The sequence below is a fragment of the Toxorhynchites rutilus genome, chromosome 2, assembly GCF_029784135.1.
Source record: "Toxorhynchites rutilus septentrionalis strain SRP chromosome 2, ASM2978413v1, whole genome shotgun sequence".
In the NCBI taxonomy this organism is placed as follows: domain Eukaryota; kingdom Metazoa; phylum Arthropoda; class Insecta; order Diptera; family Culicidae; genus Toxorhynchites; species Toxorhynchites rutilus.
The window spans coordinates 68,294,630-68,317,430 of NC_073745.1; the positions used below are offsets into that span (position 1 = coordinate 68,294,630).

Below are 22,801 nucleotides of genomic sequence, written 5' to 3' on the forward strand. Positions count from 1 at the left end.
TCGAGCGGAATTGGACTTTTCCATGACAAACTGGAATCGAGAGTGTCAAAAAAAGAGGACAGAATTGACGCGCAAGATATGTCAATACAAGAAGTCAAAGAATTCGAGTATTTTTTTCGAAGCAGAAATATGTTGAAAAAATTTATTATATGTGTATATTTTTTAGAAGTCTTTCGAACGTGATGCTTTCTGCAAATGGGAGCAGTACGACACATTGGCACATTCCACTATAGCATCAGTTCAGTGAGCCATCGGAAGCCGCTCCCACTGCCGACGATATCAGGATATCCAAGATCGGATTCCCTTAAGAGCCTCCGCACACTGCAGACTTATAATTAGTCATAATTTGTATGGAAAAGTAGGCATAATGGCCGATAGTGAATCGGTGTAATGTGCGCACATGCATACCTACCCGTACTGATTAAGAAGCCGACCAAACTATCGACCGATAGAAAGTCTGCAGTGTGCAGGGGCTCTAAATAGGATCACTAACGTAGGATTTTCGGTCGGAGCGCGAGGAGGTCATGACAGTCAGTTCCGACTGGAATATGACTACATTTGAGTCGAGTTCGATCCGCATAATCAGGGAAAGTTTTCATATAATTTTGTTTTCGAATAATTTTATGTGCAGTGTTCGATTATCATTTAAAAAGTATAATTTCGGCTTCTAAACTGTAAAAAAATATAAAATAAATCGACCTTCCTGAAACCAAAAAGGTGTCATTTTGGCTGCTTTCTCGAAATTTTGTACGTATCCTTGTTAACTTCGTAGCTTAGAGCGGCCTTCGACATAATCTCCAAATGGAAAAGATGTAAAAGTTAAATACATACGCTTACAATAATGACTGAAAGGGGTGCTCATGTCCAGCATTAATTCACCCTTCGTTGAAATAAGATTTCTTTCCCTCAGTTCTATTTTTAATTGTTCAAAAGTTTTTATCTTTCGTCTGAGGCGAATATTTTGAACTTTTAAGCGATTGCATCTAGCGCGGCATTTCTCTAGTTGTTTCTTAAACTTCGGTAATGCTCGTAGTGCGGAAATGTTTTTCGGGTCAGCTGTATGTCCTGCATAGCGAATGCTTTGGAAAGAAATAAGAAAAACATTATCAACTCTATAAAACTCATTTTTTATGAAAGCATAAGAATTTTTCATGATCTACATTATACTAAATAAGATAACCGATCAGGAATATGTAAATATACCAAGCGAGAGATATTCGTTCCTGGATTAGCATAGGAAAACAATCTATCGTCCGGTTTGCTTGCATATTTGGTCTTATTGAATCTCTTCATTTAAAAAAAACTTATCTCTTACTGCTTGTGTTTGACAACAGGTGCATCGTAATTCTTGAATGAAGATTATGTCGCCTCAGCGGCTAAGGCAGATGTGCCATTTGTCTGCTTCGTAGGAACGACATTGTTGAGGTTGTTATTGGACTGCGAGTGATTTGAAAATACTTTATTGTATGTAGAACAATGTTCCACAATTTCATTCTAATACCTATGTGCCGAAACGCCTCTATGTGAAACCGAAATACGAAAATCGCTCATGCAATTGGAAATAAAGCAGCGCATTTTTCTCTATTTTTATCTATCTCCGTGGTTTCAACTATTTCAATCCTCGCAAATGATATGTTGGTAAACAAATGACGCCATATTGATTTTGATTTTGGGTAGCCAATATTCAATTGATGTCTAACCCCTGGTTCATCCGACTCGCTCCATTATAGTGAGTGGATTCGGATCGTCCCGCATTAAAAACGACGGGTGGGTAATGTCGGGGACATAACCGGAGTGACGTAGGACTATACAAAGGGGACAGCTTTTGTTAAATATATATTTTAAATATATTGCTTTATTTTCTTCTCCTACGTGAATACCTACCTATCTACCTGAAAAATTGATTAGTTTACTGTTTACTCTTTATGAATATGTTGATGGTTCTGAAAAGTACCTTTGGTGTTGTGTTTTTGTTATCACTCGATATTCCCATCTTGTTCGGTTAAACCTTCCTGTTTAGCTATTGCGTTTGCCACTCGCCACAGCTTTCACAGTTGGAAAATTTCTTCCCATCCAGCTTGTGACATGTTGTTCAGTAAATTACATTTAATGCGACGTGCCGGAGAAACACTTTGCCACTCGCTGAAACTAATTGTTGCCTTGATGAGCGCCGAACCGAAGCTGCTCTGTTCTTGATGCGGGTTTTCTGATTGTCGTGAGCAGCTTTGCAAGCCAACTCGAGCACTCCGACGGCCGAAACTCTATAATCGCTGTTAGGTATACTGGTGCTCCGGCACCAATCCGTTCGGCCTAGTTACCCTTGCGGAGCAATCAGTGAATGCGAACAACAGGGAACTGGAGACCTGCACGGTTTGAGTGGGACTTTGCCTTTCCCTTAACTTGTCCTCCTTTGTTACGTCCACGATGCCGATGCCGTACAACCACACGGGTTTACGGTTTGAAAGAAAATAAGATATTTTTTTGGGGTCCGCGTGTTTTATACTCTAGCGGTACACACTCACAGGATAGAGACAAATCGGCAGACTCAGCCAGAGGGGCGAGTCCAACGAGACGAACGAATGAGCGTTAAAAGGGAGCGATGGCAAAAAAATACATTCATTACAATTTGTTCGCTCGTTGGATTCACAGGCAGGCTAAAAAGGATCCTTTTCAGGATCACAAAATTATCTTCAATCTAAAGAGTTTATTGTTTTGTTATCACTCGATATCCCCATCTTGTTCGGCTAAACCTTTCTGTTCAGCGATTGCATTTGCCACTCGCCACAGTTGGAAAATTTCTTCCCATCCAGCTTGTGACATATTTTACAGTAAATTACAGTAAATTACATTCAATGGCACATCGCATTACCACCACTCAGTATCGGTTTGGAGGTAATTTTAACCTGTAATTGAACATTTGCGATGACAGTGGTACAGTGTCGACTTTCAATGTGGGGTCATAATTTGGGCCCGAACTCTATGTTTACAAAAATGTCCAACTAAATATGTCGCATTGCAGGTCCGTCCAATTAGCTAAATGTCGAAATAAGTGTAAATTACTGTACTTTCAATCTAGAAGCAATTTAAGAATTGGTGAAAATCAATAAGCTCAGAACAACTGCCAAATTCACATACTCGTCATATCCTGGCAAACTAATTATGAAAAAATCAATTTGTGTTTTATTATTATTTTGGATATTGTTTTAGAAAGCATTGAACTGTATTTCCTAAACTCTTTTTTTGGTTTTATGGAATGGTTCCAATTTAGAAAACTTAGTACTCGTGGTTTTGAAAAAAACCATTTCGAACGCCCTCGATGTCGCCTTGTTCTGGATTTGCCACCAAAGCAGTTTGTATAAAGAACAAACTTTTTTCTTCTGCCACCTGATGCCGTTTTGCGATTGCGTTTGCCACTCGCCACTCGCTGCAACTGCCTGTTGTCTTGATGTTCACCGAACCGAATGTGTTCTGTTCCGAATGCGGGTTTTCTTATCGTTGCGAGCAGCTTTGCCAGCTAACTCGATCACTTCGGCGGCCGAAACTATATAACGCCGGCTAGGTGGACTGATGCACTGGTACTAACGCGCTCGGCCTAGCTACCCTTGCGGGGAACTCCAGATCAACACGGTTCGAGCGGGATTTTGCCTTTCCCTTCACTTTTCCTCCTTTACCATGTCATGGCTGCTTGGGTTGGTTTGTTGATGTCTTGTGATGCGAACCGATGTGGTGTACGGTTTGAATGAGAATGATCGTTACGGCAGCGGAGCGGGGATTTTTAAGCTGACTGGCTGGCTCGAGAATTACGCATGTGTGAGACTGCGACCAATGTTTCGTTCATTTTTTTCTTTTTCCTTTCCAATCGTGCTTCATTCTATTTCACTGCTGCTCTGGTTGCCCGTTTTGGTCGGTACGATTTTAGGAGCACAAAAACTTTTGCGATCTATTGAGAAATGCTCGAGTTATAAGCGTTCCAAATCTTGCATTTTTTCCTACTTGTTCAGTGCCTAGATTTCCATTTCACCCCCTATATCTTCCGGTTAGACGTAGTCCTACGTCAAAAAAAACACATTGGAGCTGATGAGCTGCTGAGCTATTTAGCTAATGAGCTGCTGAGCTGTTGAGCTTTGGAGCGGCAGAGCTTTGTCATAGCAAATAATTATTTCGCGTTGCGCATATTAGCGGAAACATTTTTATATTATCCTTGCGGATGTGGATGGAATTTTTTTCTCTCGGTAGCTCATAGCCGTTCACCATAATGAGCTCATTCGCCCATCTCTAGATTGTACACTACAAGACGCTTTACGCTATGTATGTTGTACGCTTTTTTTGGCAGCAGACTTTGTGTGTTTCAACGTTTTAACGCATAGCAAGAAAATGGTAGTGCTATTCACACACAACATTAATGTCACGTAACGTATCGTCAATTGGCGATCTAATGTACAAATCTACACCTAGGCGGAGCTGCGGTGAAAGTGATGACGATTTCAAATTTTGCAATGTGAGTTTATAGAAGTTTTGTAGTTCTTTTCATAAATTACAATGTTTTTGACGTAGGACTACGTCTAACCGGAAGATATAGGGGGTGAAATGGAAATCTAGGCACTGAACAAGTAGGAAAAAATGCAAGATTTGGAACGCTTTTAACTCGAGCATTTCTCAATAGATCGCAAAGGTTTTTGCATCAATTGATAGGAAATATATCTACGCATCTATCATAACGAATAACATTTCATTTTTCTTGAGATAAATAATTGAATAATTGTGAAATATCAAGCATTGTCCAAATACACTATGTGCCCATTTTTGATTGGTCCATTTTGTGCTCCTCAAATCGTACCGACCAAAACGGGCAACCAGAGCAGCAGCGAAATAGAATGAAGCACGATTGGAAAGGAAAAAGAAAAAAATGAGGGAAACATTGGTCGCAGTCTCACACATGCGTAATTCTCGAGCCAGCCAGTCAGCTTAAAAATCCCCTCTCCGCTGCCGTAACGATCATTCTCATCCGAACCGTACACCACATCGTTTCGCATCACCTCACATCAACAAACCAACACAAGCAGCCATGGTTGGATATGGCAAAGGAGGAAAAGTGAAGGGAAATGCAAAATTCCGCTCGAACCGTGGTGGTCTGCAATTTCCCGTAGGTGTATCCGCCAATTGCACCGGAAAAGGTAGCTAGGTCGAGCGCGTTAGTACCTGTGTACCAGTCCACCTAGCCGGCGTTATATAGTTTCGGCCGCCGGAGTGATCGAGTTGGCTGGCAAAGCTGCTCGCGACGATAAGAAAACCTGCATTCGGAACATAACACATTCGGTTCGGCGGACATCAAGACAACAGGCAGTTGCAGCGAATGGCGAGTGGCAAACGCAATCGCAAAACGGCATCAGGTAGCAGAAGAAAAAAGTTTGTTCTTTATACAAACTGCTTTGGTGGCAAATCCAGAACAAGGCGGCATCGAGGGCGTTCGAAATGGTTGTTTTCAAAACCACGAGTACTAAGTTTTCTAAATTGGAACCATTCCATAAAACAAGGCGCTTTTCAGGGCCATTAAACCTTCCAAAAAAGAGTTTAGGAAATAAAGTTCAATGCTTTCTAAAACATTATCCAAAATAATAATAAAACACAAATTGATGTTTTCATAATTTGTTTGCCAGGATTTGATGAGTATGTGAATTTGGCAGTTGTTCTGAGCTTATTGATAGTTGGGGACTTTCCTGATTATTCAATTTCCACCAATTCTTAAATTGTTTCCAGATTGAAAGTACAGTAATCTACAATTAGTTCGACATTTAGCTAATTGGACGGACATGTAATGTGACTTATTTAGTTCGACATTTTTGTAAACATAGAGATCCAAATTATGACCCCACATTGAAAGTCGACACTGTACCACTGTCATCGCAAATGTTCAATTACAGGTTAAAATTACCTCCAATCCGGCACTGAGTGGTGGTAATGCGACGTGCCATTGAATGTAATTTACTGTAAAATATGTCACAAGCTGGATGGGAAGAAATTTTCCAACTGTGAAAGCTGTGGCGAGTGACAACAAATCGCTAAACAGGAAGGTTTAGCCGAACAAGATGGGAATATCGAGTGATAACAAAAACACAACACCAAAGGTTCTTTTCAGAACCATTAACATATTCATAAAGAGTAAACAGTAAACTAATCCATTTTTCAGGTAGATAGGTAGGTATTCACGTAGGTGAAGAAAATAAAACAATATATTTAAAATATATATTTAACAAAAGCTGTCCCCTTTGCATAGTCCTACGTCACTCCGGTTATGTCCCCGACATTACCCACCCGTCTTTTTTTTTCCCTGTTGAGTGTGAACCACTGCGTCCATTATTTTGAACTTTTGTGGTATACCCCTTTTTTATACTACACTTTAAGCTTATCTACTACTTATTGATGAAGGAGTAGACTGAAAGCAATGTTACAAAGATAAAACAAAAATATTTGATTGCGATGGGTTTGAAATAAAAAATATTCTGCGCCATTTCATATATGACATGTTGTTCTCTTACCTCTTTCAGTTGTGAATATTGTTTCAATATTGACAATGGTTGAATCAGACAAGCGAATTCGAAAGCACAATAATAAGCATGGTTCCTGCATGCGAGAATTACCTTGGAAAGCTGATTTTTATTGAATTTTACAAAACTAAGCTTTCAGGCATGCTAATCTGAAAGAAGATCCTCATTTCATTGCAAATCAAACTATTGTAAGCGGCGACACCAACCTTCGATGAGGCATAAATAACATAATAACTTAAATTATTTCACTCTTTGACATTTGACGCGATGTTGCCGCTGTAAGCACAGACTGTAAGTGTGAATTGGTGGCAACTTCGATGGTACGTGGACGTAACGTTGACGTTTCTTATCCGTGACGTTCAATGTGGATCGCACTATAGGGAGTAAAATTGAAATCTAAAAAAATGTAATGAAATTATGAAAAATTTCGAACGTTCATAATTCGTCCATTTCATGATACATCGCAGAGATGATTGCTTCAATCGAGATATTCTACGCATCTAACACAAAACATTTTTTTTGTTAAAACAAACTATTGAACAATTGATAAATATCAAACTTTATCTTAACAAAAATCCCACTTTCCCACGTTCCCGCGAGGCACAGTTTGGATATATCAATAACATAACACCAATAACACTAAACATACTGAGGCACCACTCAGTTTCGTATTAATTACACACGATTGGGAACTGTAATTTTGTTGATATACCCAATCGATTGATTACAAACACAACACAATCTAAAAACATGTTAAAACAGGAATTTTTTAATTCTACAAATCTCACATAACTTTTGAAAAAGTCCTATCAACTCAAGAAAAACGAAGTTGAAGACCGGAATATTGTTCCGCGAATTGTTTCAAATGGAATCGATCTTTATTGATCTTATCTTTATGAAAATTTGAGAATAACTACTGAACAACGATCCAAATATTTACAATTCGTGTTAAAAGCAGATAATTATTGTTATGTACACCCGAAAATAACAAAAACTCGAAATGTCCGAAGTGCGACTTGGTGTTGTTTTGATTGCTTTGTTACTTCGGACGTATCGAGCGTCAGAGGAAGATGGCGTCTGCAGTAACAGTCGAGTGCTTAAAATTCGAATCTGTAAATTGGACATTTTTTGTATCGGTGATTAAAAAGTGAAAAGGATAGATACATTAACGGTTGTTTTCGCACTGCATTCAATGATTGAGAACTAATAGTGTGCATTCAATAACTCGATTTGTTTACATTTATTACTTAGGACCTTTTCAAAAGTTATGCGAGAAATAACCATTAGAAAAGTGTGCAAAATACATAATCTAGTAAAATAATTGAAAAAATCCCAAAAAAATATTGTTGTAGAAACTTGCACAAAGGATGTTTACAAAAATGTCCAATTAGAGGATCAAATGTCCAATTATTCGTGTCGCATTACAGGTCTGTGAAGAGCTAGATGGCCAATTAGAGGCAAATCACTGTATATTGCATATTCAGACCGGGTCGCCTCAAGTTTTAACTCCGACAGTACCCATAACATGTCGGAGTTTGTTTGAATTTTATGTGGTGTACAACGAACTGAAAAATAACGTTCCAACTGAGAAGCACAGCAGTCGAGTACAAACAACAGCGCATATCACGCTAGTGGAAGGAGCAAAAAATAATTAAAGAGAAGCAGTAAACATATGTGTTGTGCAAAAGAATGCTCCGTATTTATTGAGCAGTAGATTCAGAAGAATTTAATAAACTTTGTGGTTATCATTCGTGAGCTATAATGGAATACAGGGACCTCTACAAGAATGCCTCCCGAGGCAACCGTTTGAAGGAGGGCAACAGCCGCATAATGAAATCAAAACGCGAAAGCTCCCGGCAAGAATTACATTTTACAAACAGAAATTTGGTTGCATCCGATCATGAAAACGATGAGAATGAAATTCTCCCCAGTAAGCCGCAAATAAGGCTATCATCCAGTGGTAAGAAAAAGCGACGCTCGCATCGGGACGACGAAAACAAGGAAAATGACTTCCGCGCCAAATACGAGGATCGTCTGGCCAGGCTTCGCAAGTACCGAGAGGAGAAGGCTAAGGCCAAGCAAAATACGATCAAGGTAAAACCCTTCATTTCCGCGGCTCCGAAAAATGTGATTGATCGTGAGTATGAGAAAAATCTGTTTAAAAAGTCCGAGGATGAGTTAAAAAAGTTGTCGGAAAAAAGGAGACATCTGACGCCAGCAGGGAAACACGCAACGCCGAAAGTGGATACCCGTCGGAAGAGAGACCAAGTTCCACGCACAGAAGACAAGCAACCCCCCAAGAGAACCATTATGAGCCTGAAAACTCCTGCGTCGATAAAAAACGCTAAATCCAAGATAGATACCAGGCGAAAAGAAGGGGTGGAGCCAAACCCGGCGTGTAAAGGACAACATAAGATCGTAAACACGAACACAGTAACAAAGACAAAGACAGTAACAGCTACAAAGTCAACCACAAGAGCTGCAGCTGTTTCAACGAATAAAAAGGGGATGACTGTAGAGCTGGCGCCGGGATGCACTGGAACGAAGGTAAGCAACGAGTTAGGGGGAAACATGTCTACACATGCATTCGGTTGCACAATGCAATTCTATATTTTGCAATGTTTGAATATTTTCGCTCAAATTCAAATGTTCTCGGTATTTTTTTGCTAGGTTTTTTTATATTCGTTTATTTTTACAGGCAAGCACGTTTGTTTTCCCTTTGATAAATTTTTGAACTGATTTTCAAGGCCTAAACTGCCGTTTTACGCATAGTTGTTCCATGTTCCAAAATCAGCAACTGTGAAAAACGCAATCAAAGTTTTCTCGCATATGTGTCTACCAAAAACTTTAAGCATTTCAATTTATTAATACACCGGGTTTTTTTTATAAGCACTATACTATTGTTTAATGAAATGGGTTTAAAAATTCATGGTGGGACTGTTATGCTTAGAATATCAACATGAGACAATTGAACTTGATGTTGTTTTTTGATATACAATTTTTTTTTGTGTTTTTTCCGAAAGATTCTGCATAGAAACATCGTTTTATGAAGGATTGAGTGATCTGCAACACCTTCGTAGAATATACAGTGACTCAAATCCGTAATCGTACTCCACCATGTAGAGCTTTTTTCCCTTTTTTTGAAATCGAAAACAAGCTTTCGGAACATTCTATTTAGATAAAATTATAGTGTCACATGAGAGTTCAAAAGTTTGGTGTCTGTTTTCAGAATAATGGTTTTTATTTCTCTAAAAATGGCGAATGTATGTGCTAATGTATGAAAATTGACTAAAGCTCTGAGGCGAACCAGCCCAGGAGGCTGAAAGACTCTCAAATAAAGAATAAAAAATAAATACTCAAATTCATCATCGTACGCTGGTTGAAATCTTTACTTGATTTCGAAGGCGTTGGCCAATTTTCTTATTCCACCATTATTATGGTATCCCTTGTTCATTGCAACTATCTTTGGGTGTCTTTAGCCTTATCTACGAGTTTTTTAATGTATTCAGGAGGTATATTTATAAATTTTTTATCATAAGTTGGTATTTAAAATCGTTATTTTTAGAAATTCAATGGTTTCTAAATTTCCTACACAGACAACTTCCTTAATTTTTTTTTTACTGGGATTGATGTCGGAAGATTGTGGAGGAATATCAATAACTTTTAAGTAATTGTAATGTAACCATGTGCGAATTTCATATGTGTTGAGCTCTGGGTCATTGTTTTGGCAAAACTTGAATCCTCGATTCCATCTCATTTTGTTGACACTTTGCTTCGTGTTTGTGTTTTAATACTAAAATCGTGGAAAAATAAATTTCGCGAGCAAAGCCTAGTTTCGAATAGAGCAAAACATCATAATCAATGTAATAAATTAAAAATTTGTATGTATCTGATTTAGGGATAAGACTAAGACAATTCCACTGTAAAACAGTGACATCTCTGACCTCTATATTTAAATTAGACATCTCTCGATTGATTGATTTTTTTTCATTATAGAGGCTTTAAACTAAGAAGTACATTCACCTTGAGCCTTGAGAAAAAGGCCTATTAGAAGAATCAATTAATGGAGAGTTCTGAGATTGGATTCACGGTCATTCGCTTAATAAACGAACGCGCAACCGCTGACGCTACGGAGACCCTCTTCATCGAGAGAGATAATCATTAACCCTTTTAAGACGTGTCCACATTACGCCAATCGGCCTTGGCCGCCCGGTAAAGCCGATTGAATGTGGACGTACCGCCCGGGCTTGCCGACGTGCCGAAAACCGATTCGAATCAAACCGAACCCAACCCGAAACAAGTGGGTCCGGTTCGCGAAAGTCGAACCAAAACAAAACGAATTAAATTAGCGTTGACGGCATTCTGCTTCGTGTGTTCATGACAGCTTAGTGCATCCGATATGCCGCCTGGTACAGGCCGATCGGCATCATTCGGCATAATGTGGTATAATTGAATGAAAAAACTTCAGAAATTAGGATTTCTTCATTTTCATTCAGTTTGAATTGTCATCTAATAAAGCCTCCTCGAAACAGAGTAGTTCACGCAAGTCACGCAACCGATTTGCTATGAAATAACATAAAAACGTATTATTCGATTAAAGTTGCATTGGTGTAAGAATCAGAATATACCATAACAGCATGTTCGAGACAAGTTCGAGTAGTTGTAGCGTGTGTGTGTTATTCGGGCCTTTTTATTAAAAAGAAGAATGTATAAAGAGTTTCTAGATAATTACCAGGTGATAAATGTTCTGAAATATCAAGTTTGCCAATATTTTTTGTCTCTGTGTTCTTGATAAACTAAGAAATAATGCCTGTTTTTAGATGGGGCATAAAATGATGATATAAAGGTATTTCTAGGAATTCCCTGCGACTTGTTTTCTTGTCGACATTGTTCAGCACATATATTATAAAAAATATCCCCGAAATTGTAACTGTAAAACATTACCATAAGCCACCGATTAGCTGATAGTTTACTGTTTACAATTCTTTTACAAGTGCTATTCTTTCACAAGGGTATATATGTGTAACTATTGTATTTAGCAAGACAAGAACGAAAGTGGTAAAAAAGAGACACACCTCCCCTTCTTACCAACACATGCGATACTCTAAACGATGACGAATGACGAAGCTAGAGAGAATCGCAAAGTCGTAGTGTAGATATTTTCTGAGAAATGAACGAATTATTGATTTCTTGGTCTGTGAGACCAGAGCGCGAGTAAAGGAGGGTTGAAGCACGTGAAAATTTGATCCACAATGTTCCCGACTGGGAAGTTGAAAATGGCGGTAAAACAGGGACAGTTAGGGGTTTTGATGTCCCCTCTAGTGTTGGGTCGTTCGAAGGTGCACTATTCCCACGGAAACCAGGAGGAATCTAATTTTGCCTGTCCGCTGCACTCGATTTTTTAGGCAAGCTGACAGGGGGTATCACCGGTAGGATTTGTCCTTTTTTTTTAACAAATCGTTTATTTTTACAGGCTCAGTTACATAAGTTTAAAGGAGCCATACTCCTGACTGTATTGTTACAAGTATATATAAACATTCTTCTTTAATTCTAATGGTAATAGTGTAGAAAACCGATTACTCGCGGTCTACTCGAGTTTAGAATATGGTGACATATTTTCTTCAGGAAAAGGAAGGAATAAAAGGATATGCTGACAATGTTCACTCTCACATTCATTACACTCAATTCTTAAGCCTATCTTATATCTAATATGTATTTACATTTCACCTTATTCTATTGTTAATACGAAGGGATTTGATTTCTCGCGAAGGAAAAGGAAAAGGATAATAAAAGGACAATTAGACACGAAGATCGATAACTTTTAGGAAAACATATAGTTGGGACATGTAATCAAGATCTGAACCAGCCAACACATCTCTCACCGGCACATTGAGCTGCCTTCCTCTAGCCCGAAGAGAGTTTTCTAAATTCGATCTGGCAACAAGATACTCCTCGCACGACCAAACAACGTGTTCGATGTCGTGGTAACCTTGGCCACAGGCACAGATATTGCTGTCGGCAAGATCAAAACGAAAGAGTAGCGCGTTTAACGAACAGTGATTGGACATGAGTCGGAAGAAGGTGCGAATAAAGTCCCGACTCAAGTCCAGGCTTTTGAACCATGGTTTGAGGCTAACCTTAGGGATAATTGAGTGGAGCCACCGGCCCAATTCATCTTCGTTCCATTTGCGTAGTAGTAGTAGTCAGGAAAACAAACACGGTTGGGAATATACGAAGAAGGATCAACCTGCATGGAGATGAATTCATGATATGAAGTCATGAATCCAGAATGAAAATTTAGCCCGATCAGCTGCTAAAAAATTCCGATCACCAATGGGTTCATAACCTTACACCGGATGAAGAAACGAAGAGATCATAAATTGAAGCGATCTTTTAGTGGGAGTACGCCTGTCAAAACCTCGAGACTCATGGTATGCGTTGAGGGCATGCATCCCAACGCAATACGGAGACAAATATACTGAATTCGCTCGAGTTTAATGAGATGTGTTTTGGCAACTGATTGAAAACAGAAACTGCCATTCTCCATCACTGAGAGAATAGTTGTTCGATACAACATTATAAGATCTTCGGGATGGGCTCCCCACCAGGTGCCGGTAATTGTACGGAGAAAGTTTATTATTTGTTGGCATTTTTTACTCAGATACCACAGACAGAAAAAACCACCATCTCTGTTTTCTCCGTGGAGAATTCGATCCCTAGCCCAATGGCCCAGGTTGAAAAATTGTTCAAAGTATCTTGTAAGGGTTCTTGTAGGTCGGATTCGTTTGATCCTACGACAGACACCACTCCATCATCTGCAAGTTGTCTTAGGTTGCAATTTTGTGTAAGGCAATTGTCAATCTCGCTTACATAGAAGTTGTACAAAAGGGGGTTTAAACATGAGCCCTGGGGGACTCCCATGTAGGAGATCCGACTTACTGTCTAATTCCCATGAGAAAAAATCAAATGTTTCTCACAAAGCAAGTTATATAACATATTATTCAATAGAGGCGGCAGACCCCGAGGGTATAATTTGAAAGAAAGGAGAGCAAGAGAGAATTCTACCATCGAAAACTCGGAATCAAGATCGCACCTATCTTGTGGTATATCTCGAACAATTTTTTGCACAGGAGCGGAATCAATTTTCAATGGTTCCACGTCTCCGTAAAGCTTTGAATGCGTTCGATTTATCTTGATAAAGCTTGGAACATTGGCTATCCCACCATGGATTGGGAGGCCTTCGACGAATACTAGAGCCTGGGATGGGTTTCGTTTGAGCGCGAACCGCGCTGTCATAGATCAAACGAGAAATGTTATACTCCTCCAATGGAGGCAAACCATCTCTGGAATTGATGGCTAGAGCAATCGCGTCCGCATATTTTTTCCAATCAATTTGTCTTGTGAGGTCATATGTCATGTTTATAGATTCAGAAGAATTCGACCCAATGGTGATGGAAATTTTGATTGATAAGTGCTCACTACCGTTGGGGTCCTGGATTACATTCCACTTGCAATCTAACGATAGTGAATTCGAGCAAAGCGAGAGGTCAAGAGCACTTGGGTTAGCAGGAGGTTTAGGTACACGTGTTGTTTCCCCAGTGTTCAAAACGGTCATATTGAAGCTGTTACAAAGGTCATATATCAACAATGAACGATTGTCGTCGTACTGTTCCCCCCAGGCAGTTCCGTGAGAGTTGAAGTCTCCCAAGATCAATCGTGGCTCAGGAAGGAGTGAGCACACGTCAACAAGTTGCTTGCGGCTAACCGCAGCTCTCGGAGGCCAATACAAGCTGACAATACAGAGGTCTTTTCCTCTGATGTTTGCATGACAAGCAACAGCTTCAATCCCTCCAATAGGTGGAAGGTCAATTCGAAAAAATGAGTGGCACTTATTGATCCCCAATAGCACCCCTCCGTATCTGTCATCACGGTCCAAGCGTATAATATTGAAATCATGGAAAGAGAGATCATCTCGCGAAGAAAGCCAAGTTTCGGACAGAGCAAAAACATCACAATTGAACTTATGAATTAAAAATTTGAATATATCCAATTTAGAGATAAGACTACGACAATTCCACTGTAAAACAGTGATATCTCCGACCTCTCTATTTGAATTAGACATCAAGAGAGATAATCATTGCAAGGAGGGGTCATGTTTGCATCAATTGTTGCAAAATTGTCTTTAATACTGGAAGCATTGAGATGACAATGGTTCTGATGGAGTCGGAAACATTCAAACACTTGAAGATTTGATCCAAAAGGTCAGACAACTTTATAAATCCCGATTGGGAAGTTGAGCTGGACGGAAAAATAGGGATAGTTGGGGTTTTTGATGTCCCCTCGAGTGCTGGGTCGTTCGAAGGTGAACTATTGCCACGGAAGCCAGGAGGAACCTGATTTTGCTTGTCCGCTGCACTCGATTTTTTAGGCAAGCTAACAGGGGTTATCACCGGAGAGACTTGTCCTTGAACTTTGGGAGTGGTCACATGTTTGCGCCAGGGATTCCCTTGGAAAATGAACGGTGTGCCCCCGTTAGCTGTGTCCGCTTCCATTTCGTTAACGGGCAACGTGGCGAAAGCATTTTGTGTGTTGATGGTTGTTGCTCTTGAGTCGGTGGAGAAGCGCCCTTCAAAATTTCCGCAAAAGTGCGCTTCGAGCGTTCCTTCAAAGAGCGCTTCTGTTTATCCCAGCGACTCTTATAAGTTTCACAAGCTGAGAGCTCGTGTGGGGATCCCCCGCAATATGGAAATTTATGCTCAGTCGCACTGCAGGATTTCCCCTCATGTTGCTCTCCGCAAGTGGCACAACGCTCCTTGTTGGCGCAATAGTCTGCTGTATGACAAACTGACTTGTATTTGTTGCAAGTCATGGGCTTTGACACGAAGAGTCGCACTGGAAGCCTTAATTTATCCACCATAACGTAGTCAGGGAGGGCGGAACCAGCAAAAGTTACTCGAAACGAGTCGGACGGCGTGAACTTTTTTTCTTCCCCATTCTGGGAAACTTTTCCTGGTTAATGGCAGTCCAAAATTTTAATTTGTTTCAAAGGGAGCTGTTTAAATCTGCCATCTCCCTTTTTTATTATTTCGCTCGTCAGACCGTTTCCGTAATCACCCCCAAAATTTCTACGTTATGGCAGGTCACATAGGCGCGATATTCTATAACAAACCGTCGACAACAATATCGTTAGCGTGCTTTCGATTAGCCACGACAACACGCAGTTTGTTCGGTCTAACCTTGGAAATTTCAACCACGGAAGAGTAATATTCTGCCAGATCTTACGAAATTTGGATGACATTGAGGGATTTTCTCTTTGGTTTGGGCCGGAAGAAAACAATCCATCGGCCAGATCCAGGTGCATCTTCTGGATAGACCTTGACACGGGGAGAGGAAGCAACTGCGGGGGAGGACGAGGTCGATTGTTGAGCGGGAGCGGGATCAGTAGGACTGGGAGGCAAGTTCGGGAGTTGAGCGAAAGCGGGTGATTGAGGGGGTGAAGAGGAAAGGTTCGCATTTTTTTTTGAGGGGGGCTTGTTCAGGTGGATTAACTCTTTCTCTAAAGAGATATCTTCCGAGTGGGGAAAGCGTTTAAGCGATTTTCCAGCTCCCGTAGGGGGGTAGACAGTGGATTCAATCTCCATGTCAACGGTTCCTCCTTCATCTGCCATTTAAAGTGGCAGATGTACTTTTTTACTTATCTTTTTTTTTTCTTAATCTAATAACCTTAACCTAATGAAATTAATAATACTTATTTTGCACCCAGTGCGGATCCAATGGTTTCCAACTCGAATCGCGTGTCAATTGTTCAGTACAGCTGAACCGGTGTATCGCAACACAGCACGATGTTGGTGTCGATCACGAGAGGCGACAAATTCACCAGCACACAGCGCCCGCGATGCAGGCCTTAGGAAGACGAATGGGGATTTGTCCTTGAACTTTGTTAATTGTAACATTTCAGTACCGGAGATCCTTGACCGAGAGCTATGTCCGTCCATCATCGCACTCCAAGAGATAAATCGAGTTTCCCCAACAAACATACAGAAAATTGTCGGGGGTAAATTCCACTGGCACACTAAGCGGGGCTCCGTTTTGCAACACTCCGTTGCTTTGGGTGTCCGGAGAAACATTCGAAAACAAATATTCACTGACCTGCCAATAATAGTAGTCCGAATCGAGGCTCCGATTCCGGTGACCATCATTTGTATATACCTGCCGTGTGGCATAATCTCGGAACTACGACGGAAGCTGCTTGAGGCGTTAGCAGGCTTGGAGGACCCAAAAATCATCTTGGGGGACTTCAATGCTCATCACCGCAACTGGGGAATGCAAACACCATACGTCAGAGGGAATGTCATCGCCGACCTATTGGAGGCGATGGAGATCTCGGTCTTAAATGATGGCACTAACACTTTCCATACAGGTACGAACAACACAACCATTGATATTTCAGCAGCTAGTCTCAACTTGGTGGATAGGTTAGGGTGGAACAAAGCCGACGACCTTCATGGCAGCGCCCATCACCCGATTACCATCAGCTTCAACGGCCCGCCGTCGCTCACAACTTGCAGACCAAGAAGGATCTTCGAAGAGCTGACTGGACAGCTTTTCAAACATCCTCCGACTTCTTGATATCTAGAGTCAACCCAACCACCATTGTCATTTTCATCAAAACCATTATGGAGGCGGCCGAAGCCTAGAGTCTATCAACGAAAACCAGACATCGGCGGATCTTTGGCGCAGAGTAAACGCACTAAATGGGAAGAGAAGGCTAGACAACCCCATTCTTCAAGTGGATGGCATAATTTTCAGCGATCAGGTTGATACTTCGAACACGCTCGGTGAATATTTCGCGGGATTGTCCTCGATCTCCGAATATGAGCCCGATTTCATCCGTCGACAGGGAGCGGGTATCACTTCGGTCAGCAACTTTGTGGTCACTGTGAGTCGTCCTAATAATCCTCTCAACCGGAATTTCACCATCGAGGAACTTTCTGTCGCCCTACGTTCCGCAAAAGGTGAGTCAACTGGCCCTGACGGTATCGGCTATAAGATGCTGAAACAGTTATCCCAGCTCGGACAGTCCACCCTTCTCAGCATCTTTAACGACCTGTGGAATACACACGAATTTCCCGAGGGTTGGAGACACAGCCTAGTAATACCTATATCGAAGGTCGGTCAAAGCAGCAACAACGTGAAAGGCTACCTTCCAATTTCCTTAACCTCTTGTTCATCCAAGATCTTGGAAAGAATGGCGAATAGACGCCTGGTCACCTTTCTAGCCGAAAATAGAAAATTGGACTATCGACAGTTCGCCTTCCGACCAGTTATGGGTAGCAACAACTACTTCGCGACCCTCGGAGACGTGATAGCCGAAGCCAACAGGATCCGTCAATACATGGAGATGGTAGCACTGGACCTGGAAAAGAAGACTGCGAAGACTGTATAGATAAATAAATATTGCTAATTGAAAACAAAAGGCATACAACAGAACATGGATCCCGTTAGTGCTGAAAACTCTCAAAAGGACCATCGGGAGTTGGATTTGGGGTAAGCGATAATAATAATAGTATGATTTCCAGCAAGAAACTCGCGGACATCTGCCAGGTCTTCTCGGCCGAAGTGGCCGGCATCTTCGAGGCAACTACAACTCCATCTTCCAAGCCGTTGTTGGTCGTCTCCGATTCGGCAAGTGCCATTGATGCCATCGGTGCGACGAGGTCCAAACATCCATGGGTACAGGCCATCAGGAAGTACATATTGTCCGACACTGTGCTCATGTGGGTCCCCGGAAACAACGGCATCGCAGGGAATGAAGCGGCCGACCGGTTTGTCGGAATCGGTCATACCAGACCGTTCTTCACTCCGGATGTGCCGCTTGACGATGTGAAGTTGTGGATCATCAACTCTTTCCGCACCTTTTGGACCGAAAGGTGTCCCCTCCACGATGAAGGGGAATAAGAACACTTCGGCATCTTCAACTGTACGGCTTCCTCTCCACTGGCCTGAAGCCATGGGTCGAGGACATCCTTGCCATTTGGTTCAACAAGCAAACAGCATGTTCTTCGTTAAGTTATGTTTCGCAAAAGGATTGATATGTGTTTAATTTTTACGTCCAATTTTTATGTGATAATTTTATGTCCCAGCCCGGGAGGCTGAAAACCTCTCAAATAAGGATAAAAAAAACATTTCTGCACCGGGGATTCCCAATGAAAATAAACGGTGGGCCCTTGTTAGCTATGTCCGTATCCATTTCGTTCACTTGCAGCGAAGTGATTACATTATTTACGGTTAAAGGTTGTTGTTGTTGAGTCAGTGAAGAAGCGCCCTTTAAAATTTCCGTAAATGTGCGCTTCGGGCGTTTCTTCAAAAAGCGCTTCTATTTCTCCCAGAGTTTCACAAGTGGTGTTCCCCCGTAATATGAACACTTATGCTCAATCGCACTGCAGGATTCGTCCACATATTGCTCTCTGCAAGTGACACAGTTCTCCTTGTTGGCGCAATAAGCTGCTGTGTAACCAACTGATTTGTATTTCTGCCAAATCATGGGCTTTGGTACGAAGAGTCGCACCAGTAGTCTCATTTTGTTGACCATAGCTGAGCGAACGATCATGAGCTCAACACTCAGGGCCCTCAATTGACCATCTTCGTGTGTTATTCTAGCTACTACGTCCACATAACAATCATCATGTGATGGTGATCCCAGCCTCTCACTTCACATACGGTCTGCTGCATCGGTGCACTCATCAAAGGAAGTAAAAAAAATCAGGAGAAATCAGTATCATTTCAGGAAAATCAGGCAAAATTTAATGTTTGTCAGGATATCAGGGAATATCCCAAAAAGTCTGAGAAATCATCAAAAATCAGCATCTGAGAAATCAGGCATCTCTTGAAATAACAGAAGGAGGAGATGAGGTCGAGGGTTGAGCGGGAACGGAAACAGTAAAAACCGGGGATGACACCCATTCGGAAAATGCGGGAAAAAGTCGGGAAATGCTTCATGAAGCTGGGATTTTTTGTTGGTCAGTGTTTTTTTCGGCGCTCTAAAATAATACTGTATGTGTTTTAGCGCGTTAAAAACGTCGCTCGAGATGCAACAATTTTTCTCTCCGGTGTATCAAGATGACTTGATGTTTTCATCAAAATTTGTTTCGAAATTTGAAGCGAAGGATTGTGAGGCTAAACAAATAAACATGCTGGATAATGTTGAAAGTTGAACTGGATTTGTAATAATGCTTAATAAACATAATACGTTTGATTCACATTCTATTTTATGATTTTCTTTTAACATCCAATAGAAACATTCGTATCTTTGGAAAATTGTAGTTGATAGTTGTAATGTAGATCCATCATACGGATCGAAACAAGTCCTCAAAATAAATCAGGGCTCAGGAGTGGAAATAGGACTTCACTAGACACGAAACCGATAACGGTGTTATTTCAACGATATAACAGACGTGAACAACCTTATGTCCAGTGGCTTCGGAGTGTCGAAGTCAAATTTAGCCAAATTTTAAAGTTATATTTGAAAGTTTTGCAACTCTTGTTCTACATAATTTTAGTTATACAAGAAAAAACTAACAGTTGTATTTTTTTTTCAGAAATACTTGGATGTTCGCTCGGGACAGAAATCCACCGGATTCAATTTCAAGTTCAACAACGATGGTGAAATGGTAACGTCCACTAACCGCAAGCGGAGTAAGGATCTAGAGAAGAAGCGTCGAGGGAAAGGTCCGGACCAGCTGGAGCTGTATCGATTCTCTCCGAAAGAACACGCAAAGGATGACCTATTCGAGGGCATCAGTCCTATTGACTTGGACACCCCAACCCCGAAGAAAGTGGTAAAGGATACGGACGCTTTCACGATGGGAAAGCGGGAAGCAAGGCGACGATCTATGATATTCACGGTCGAAGACATCAAACCGAGGGAAGTGAAACAGGAACAGCAAGACGATGAATGGGAGCCGCAGGTTATAGTTTTATCGGACGATGATTCCCTGGGAGAGTTTGGCGTCAAGGAAGAACCCAAAGAAGAGGTACAAGATCAGAGAAAAATGAACGAATCGTACACTGTTGCGATCAAACAGGAAGAAACGGTTGATCGACGCCCAACGTTTGAAGCACGTACACCTGTAAAAGTTTATTCACCCAGGCTGATAGGAAGTGGCAGAAAGTCACTTGGTGCAAGACCCTCGTTGATTTTTGTTGAGGAATATAGTAATGATACTGTATCCGTTGAGAACCCAGTTATGGATAGAGCCAAAATAGTAACCGGGCGGGCTTCTCTTGTGTTTTTTGAGGAAAAGAATGTCCATCCCGAGATTGCGACGATTGAGGTGTTTGATTCCCCCATAAAAACGGGAACGGCGAGTCCATCGTGTCGATTGTCTGGTACGCCAAAAATGGGTTTCCTCGAACAGGATATTCCACATTCACGACCCCTGCCGGAGAGTAATCTCGCCACATTACTTCTCAACAAACAGGAATCTAAACGTCGCAGCAGTGGTGGAAATCGTCGTTCCTCACTTAATAGCTTCCGAGAGGAGGATCAACCCCCAACGGATGTTCGCGAGAAAGTCGTCTTCTATCATAATTTGGTAGAAAAAGAGTTGAAGCGTCTCCAGGAACTGTGCAATCTCTACCAAAGCGATTCGGAAAACGACGCTATTGGCGAAAACAGCAGGGGCTTGATTATTGCAGCCCAGGGACAGACCAATATCCTCATCAATAAGAAGCTTTCCAAATTCAAAGAGCTTGTCGGACACTACGAGCTCAATTGGTCAGACCAGAAGGTTCGATCGGATGATTTGGATGGTTTCTGGTTGATGGTATCGTTGGATCTGGAAAATTTAGATCGACGTTTCGAAGAACTTCGACTGTTGAAAGAAAACGGCTGGCAGGAAGTAATCGAGCAGCCAAAGGTGAAGAAGCTTCAAGGTGGCGGTGGAATCAAGAAGCGCGAGAAGAAACCGATGAAAACGAAAGCTAGCGGTCTCGCCGATTTGATTAAGAAAGCACGTGAGGAGGCCAAAAAGAAGAAAATGATGGAAACGGCACTCACGGAGACCGTAACCGTAGTGACGCCGATCAAGCGTTCTGTCCGCATCGCCACGACTCCAAGGCGCAGCAGTATCACCCGGAATAGCATCTGTGCTGGTTGTACTCCCACATCAGCCAAAAACATGGGAACTAAAATGTCGAGGAAAACCATTTTCAATGACGTAAGCCCGGTTTCCGTTGTTCTTGTGATGAATGCTTCAGTCAACGTTTTTTTCCGTTCTCATTACAGCACACCCTGCGGCAAAAAGAGATTGTCAAGTCAATTCTTAAAACACCGAGTGAGAAACGTCGACCCAAAAGCGTTTTGTTCTTGGACTCCGGTTTGGATACACCGGAAGCACGTCACTCGAGTAGTGGTGGTCGAAAAATTGTCCACACACCAAAGCCCAAAATAACGTTCAAGGAGGAGCTGGAGGTGGAAAACGTCGAAACGATTTCGTTGACCACACCGTACAAACTGGACGAGGAAATCCGTAGACGGAGACGCAGTTCACTGTTTCCAGTGGAGCAGCAGGTGGAAGAAGTGCAGCAAAGCCCCAGGAGGAGGCTGGAGGAGGATCATGAACGGGAAGAAACGCGTGACCAATTCAGTTCAACTATGGAACTCGCAAATGTAAGGAAAGGTGAGTAACGGTTTTCTTCGGTACGTTTTATTTAATAGTAATATCATTTTTCTTCCTATTAAAAACCAACAGCTAAAACTCGAGTGAGAAACAAGGAAAGAGTTTCATTCGCTTAAGACTGAAGACGTTTTAAATAAGATATTTTATTAAGTTTTAGTTGTTAAATTTTCATTAGATATTGGCTCGCATGTACTTTTGAAAAAAGGTTCACTACTGGAGGCATGATTTATATGCGATTGTTGTATAGTGAATACAGTATTTTGAACGAAAATATGGAATATTATTAATTCGAACACTAGTTAGTGTTTTGTTCCGAAATATCCCTTTTCACGACCGCTTCTTTCCGCCAGATCTATCAGTAATTGGCGTGGTTTCATCAAATAATTCGTCGTTTTGGTTCATGAAAAAAACAGTTCAAGACGCAGCAATTTTTGGTGGCTTGTTTTTCCCAAATAAATCTAGCTTTATTCCTATTCTGAGCGAACTCTTCTCTATTGAGTTTTCTGTGATTCATGAAGAAATGGATTTGTTTCAAGATTCTTTAGATTCAAAGCGTGTACGAGAGCGAAAGGTTGT

General features: G+C 41.4%; 1 protein-coding gene across 1 annotated transcript; it reads left to right on the forward strand.

Annotated features, from left to right (window-relative positions):
• Positions 1 to 8,138: 8,138 nt before the first annotated feature.
• On the forward strand, positions 8,139 to 22,493 carry LOC129770614 (uncharacterized). Its single transcript, XM_055773561.1, has 4 exons — positions 8,139 to 9,092; positions 20,144 to 21,763; positions 21,832 to 22,225; positions 22,298 to 22,493. Exons 1-4 carry the CDS (start codon positions 8,307 to 8,309, stop codon positions 22,339 to 22,341), a joined length of 2,844 nt encoding a protein of 947 aa, XP_055629536.1. The 5' UTR covers positions 8,139 to 8,306; the 3' UTR covers positions 22,342 to 22,493.
• The last annotated feature ends 308 nt before the right edge of the window (positions 22,494 to 22,801 follow it).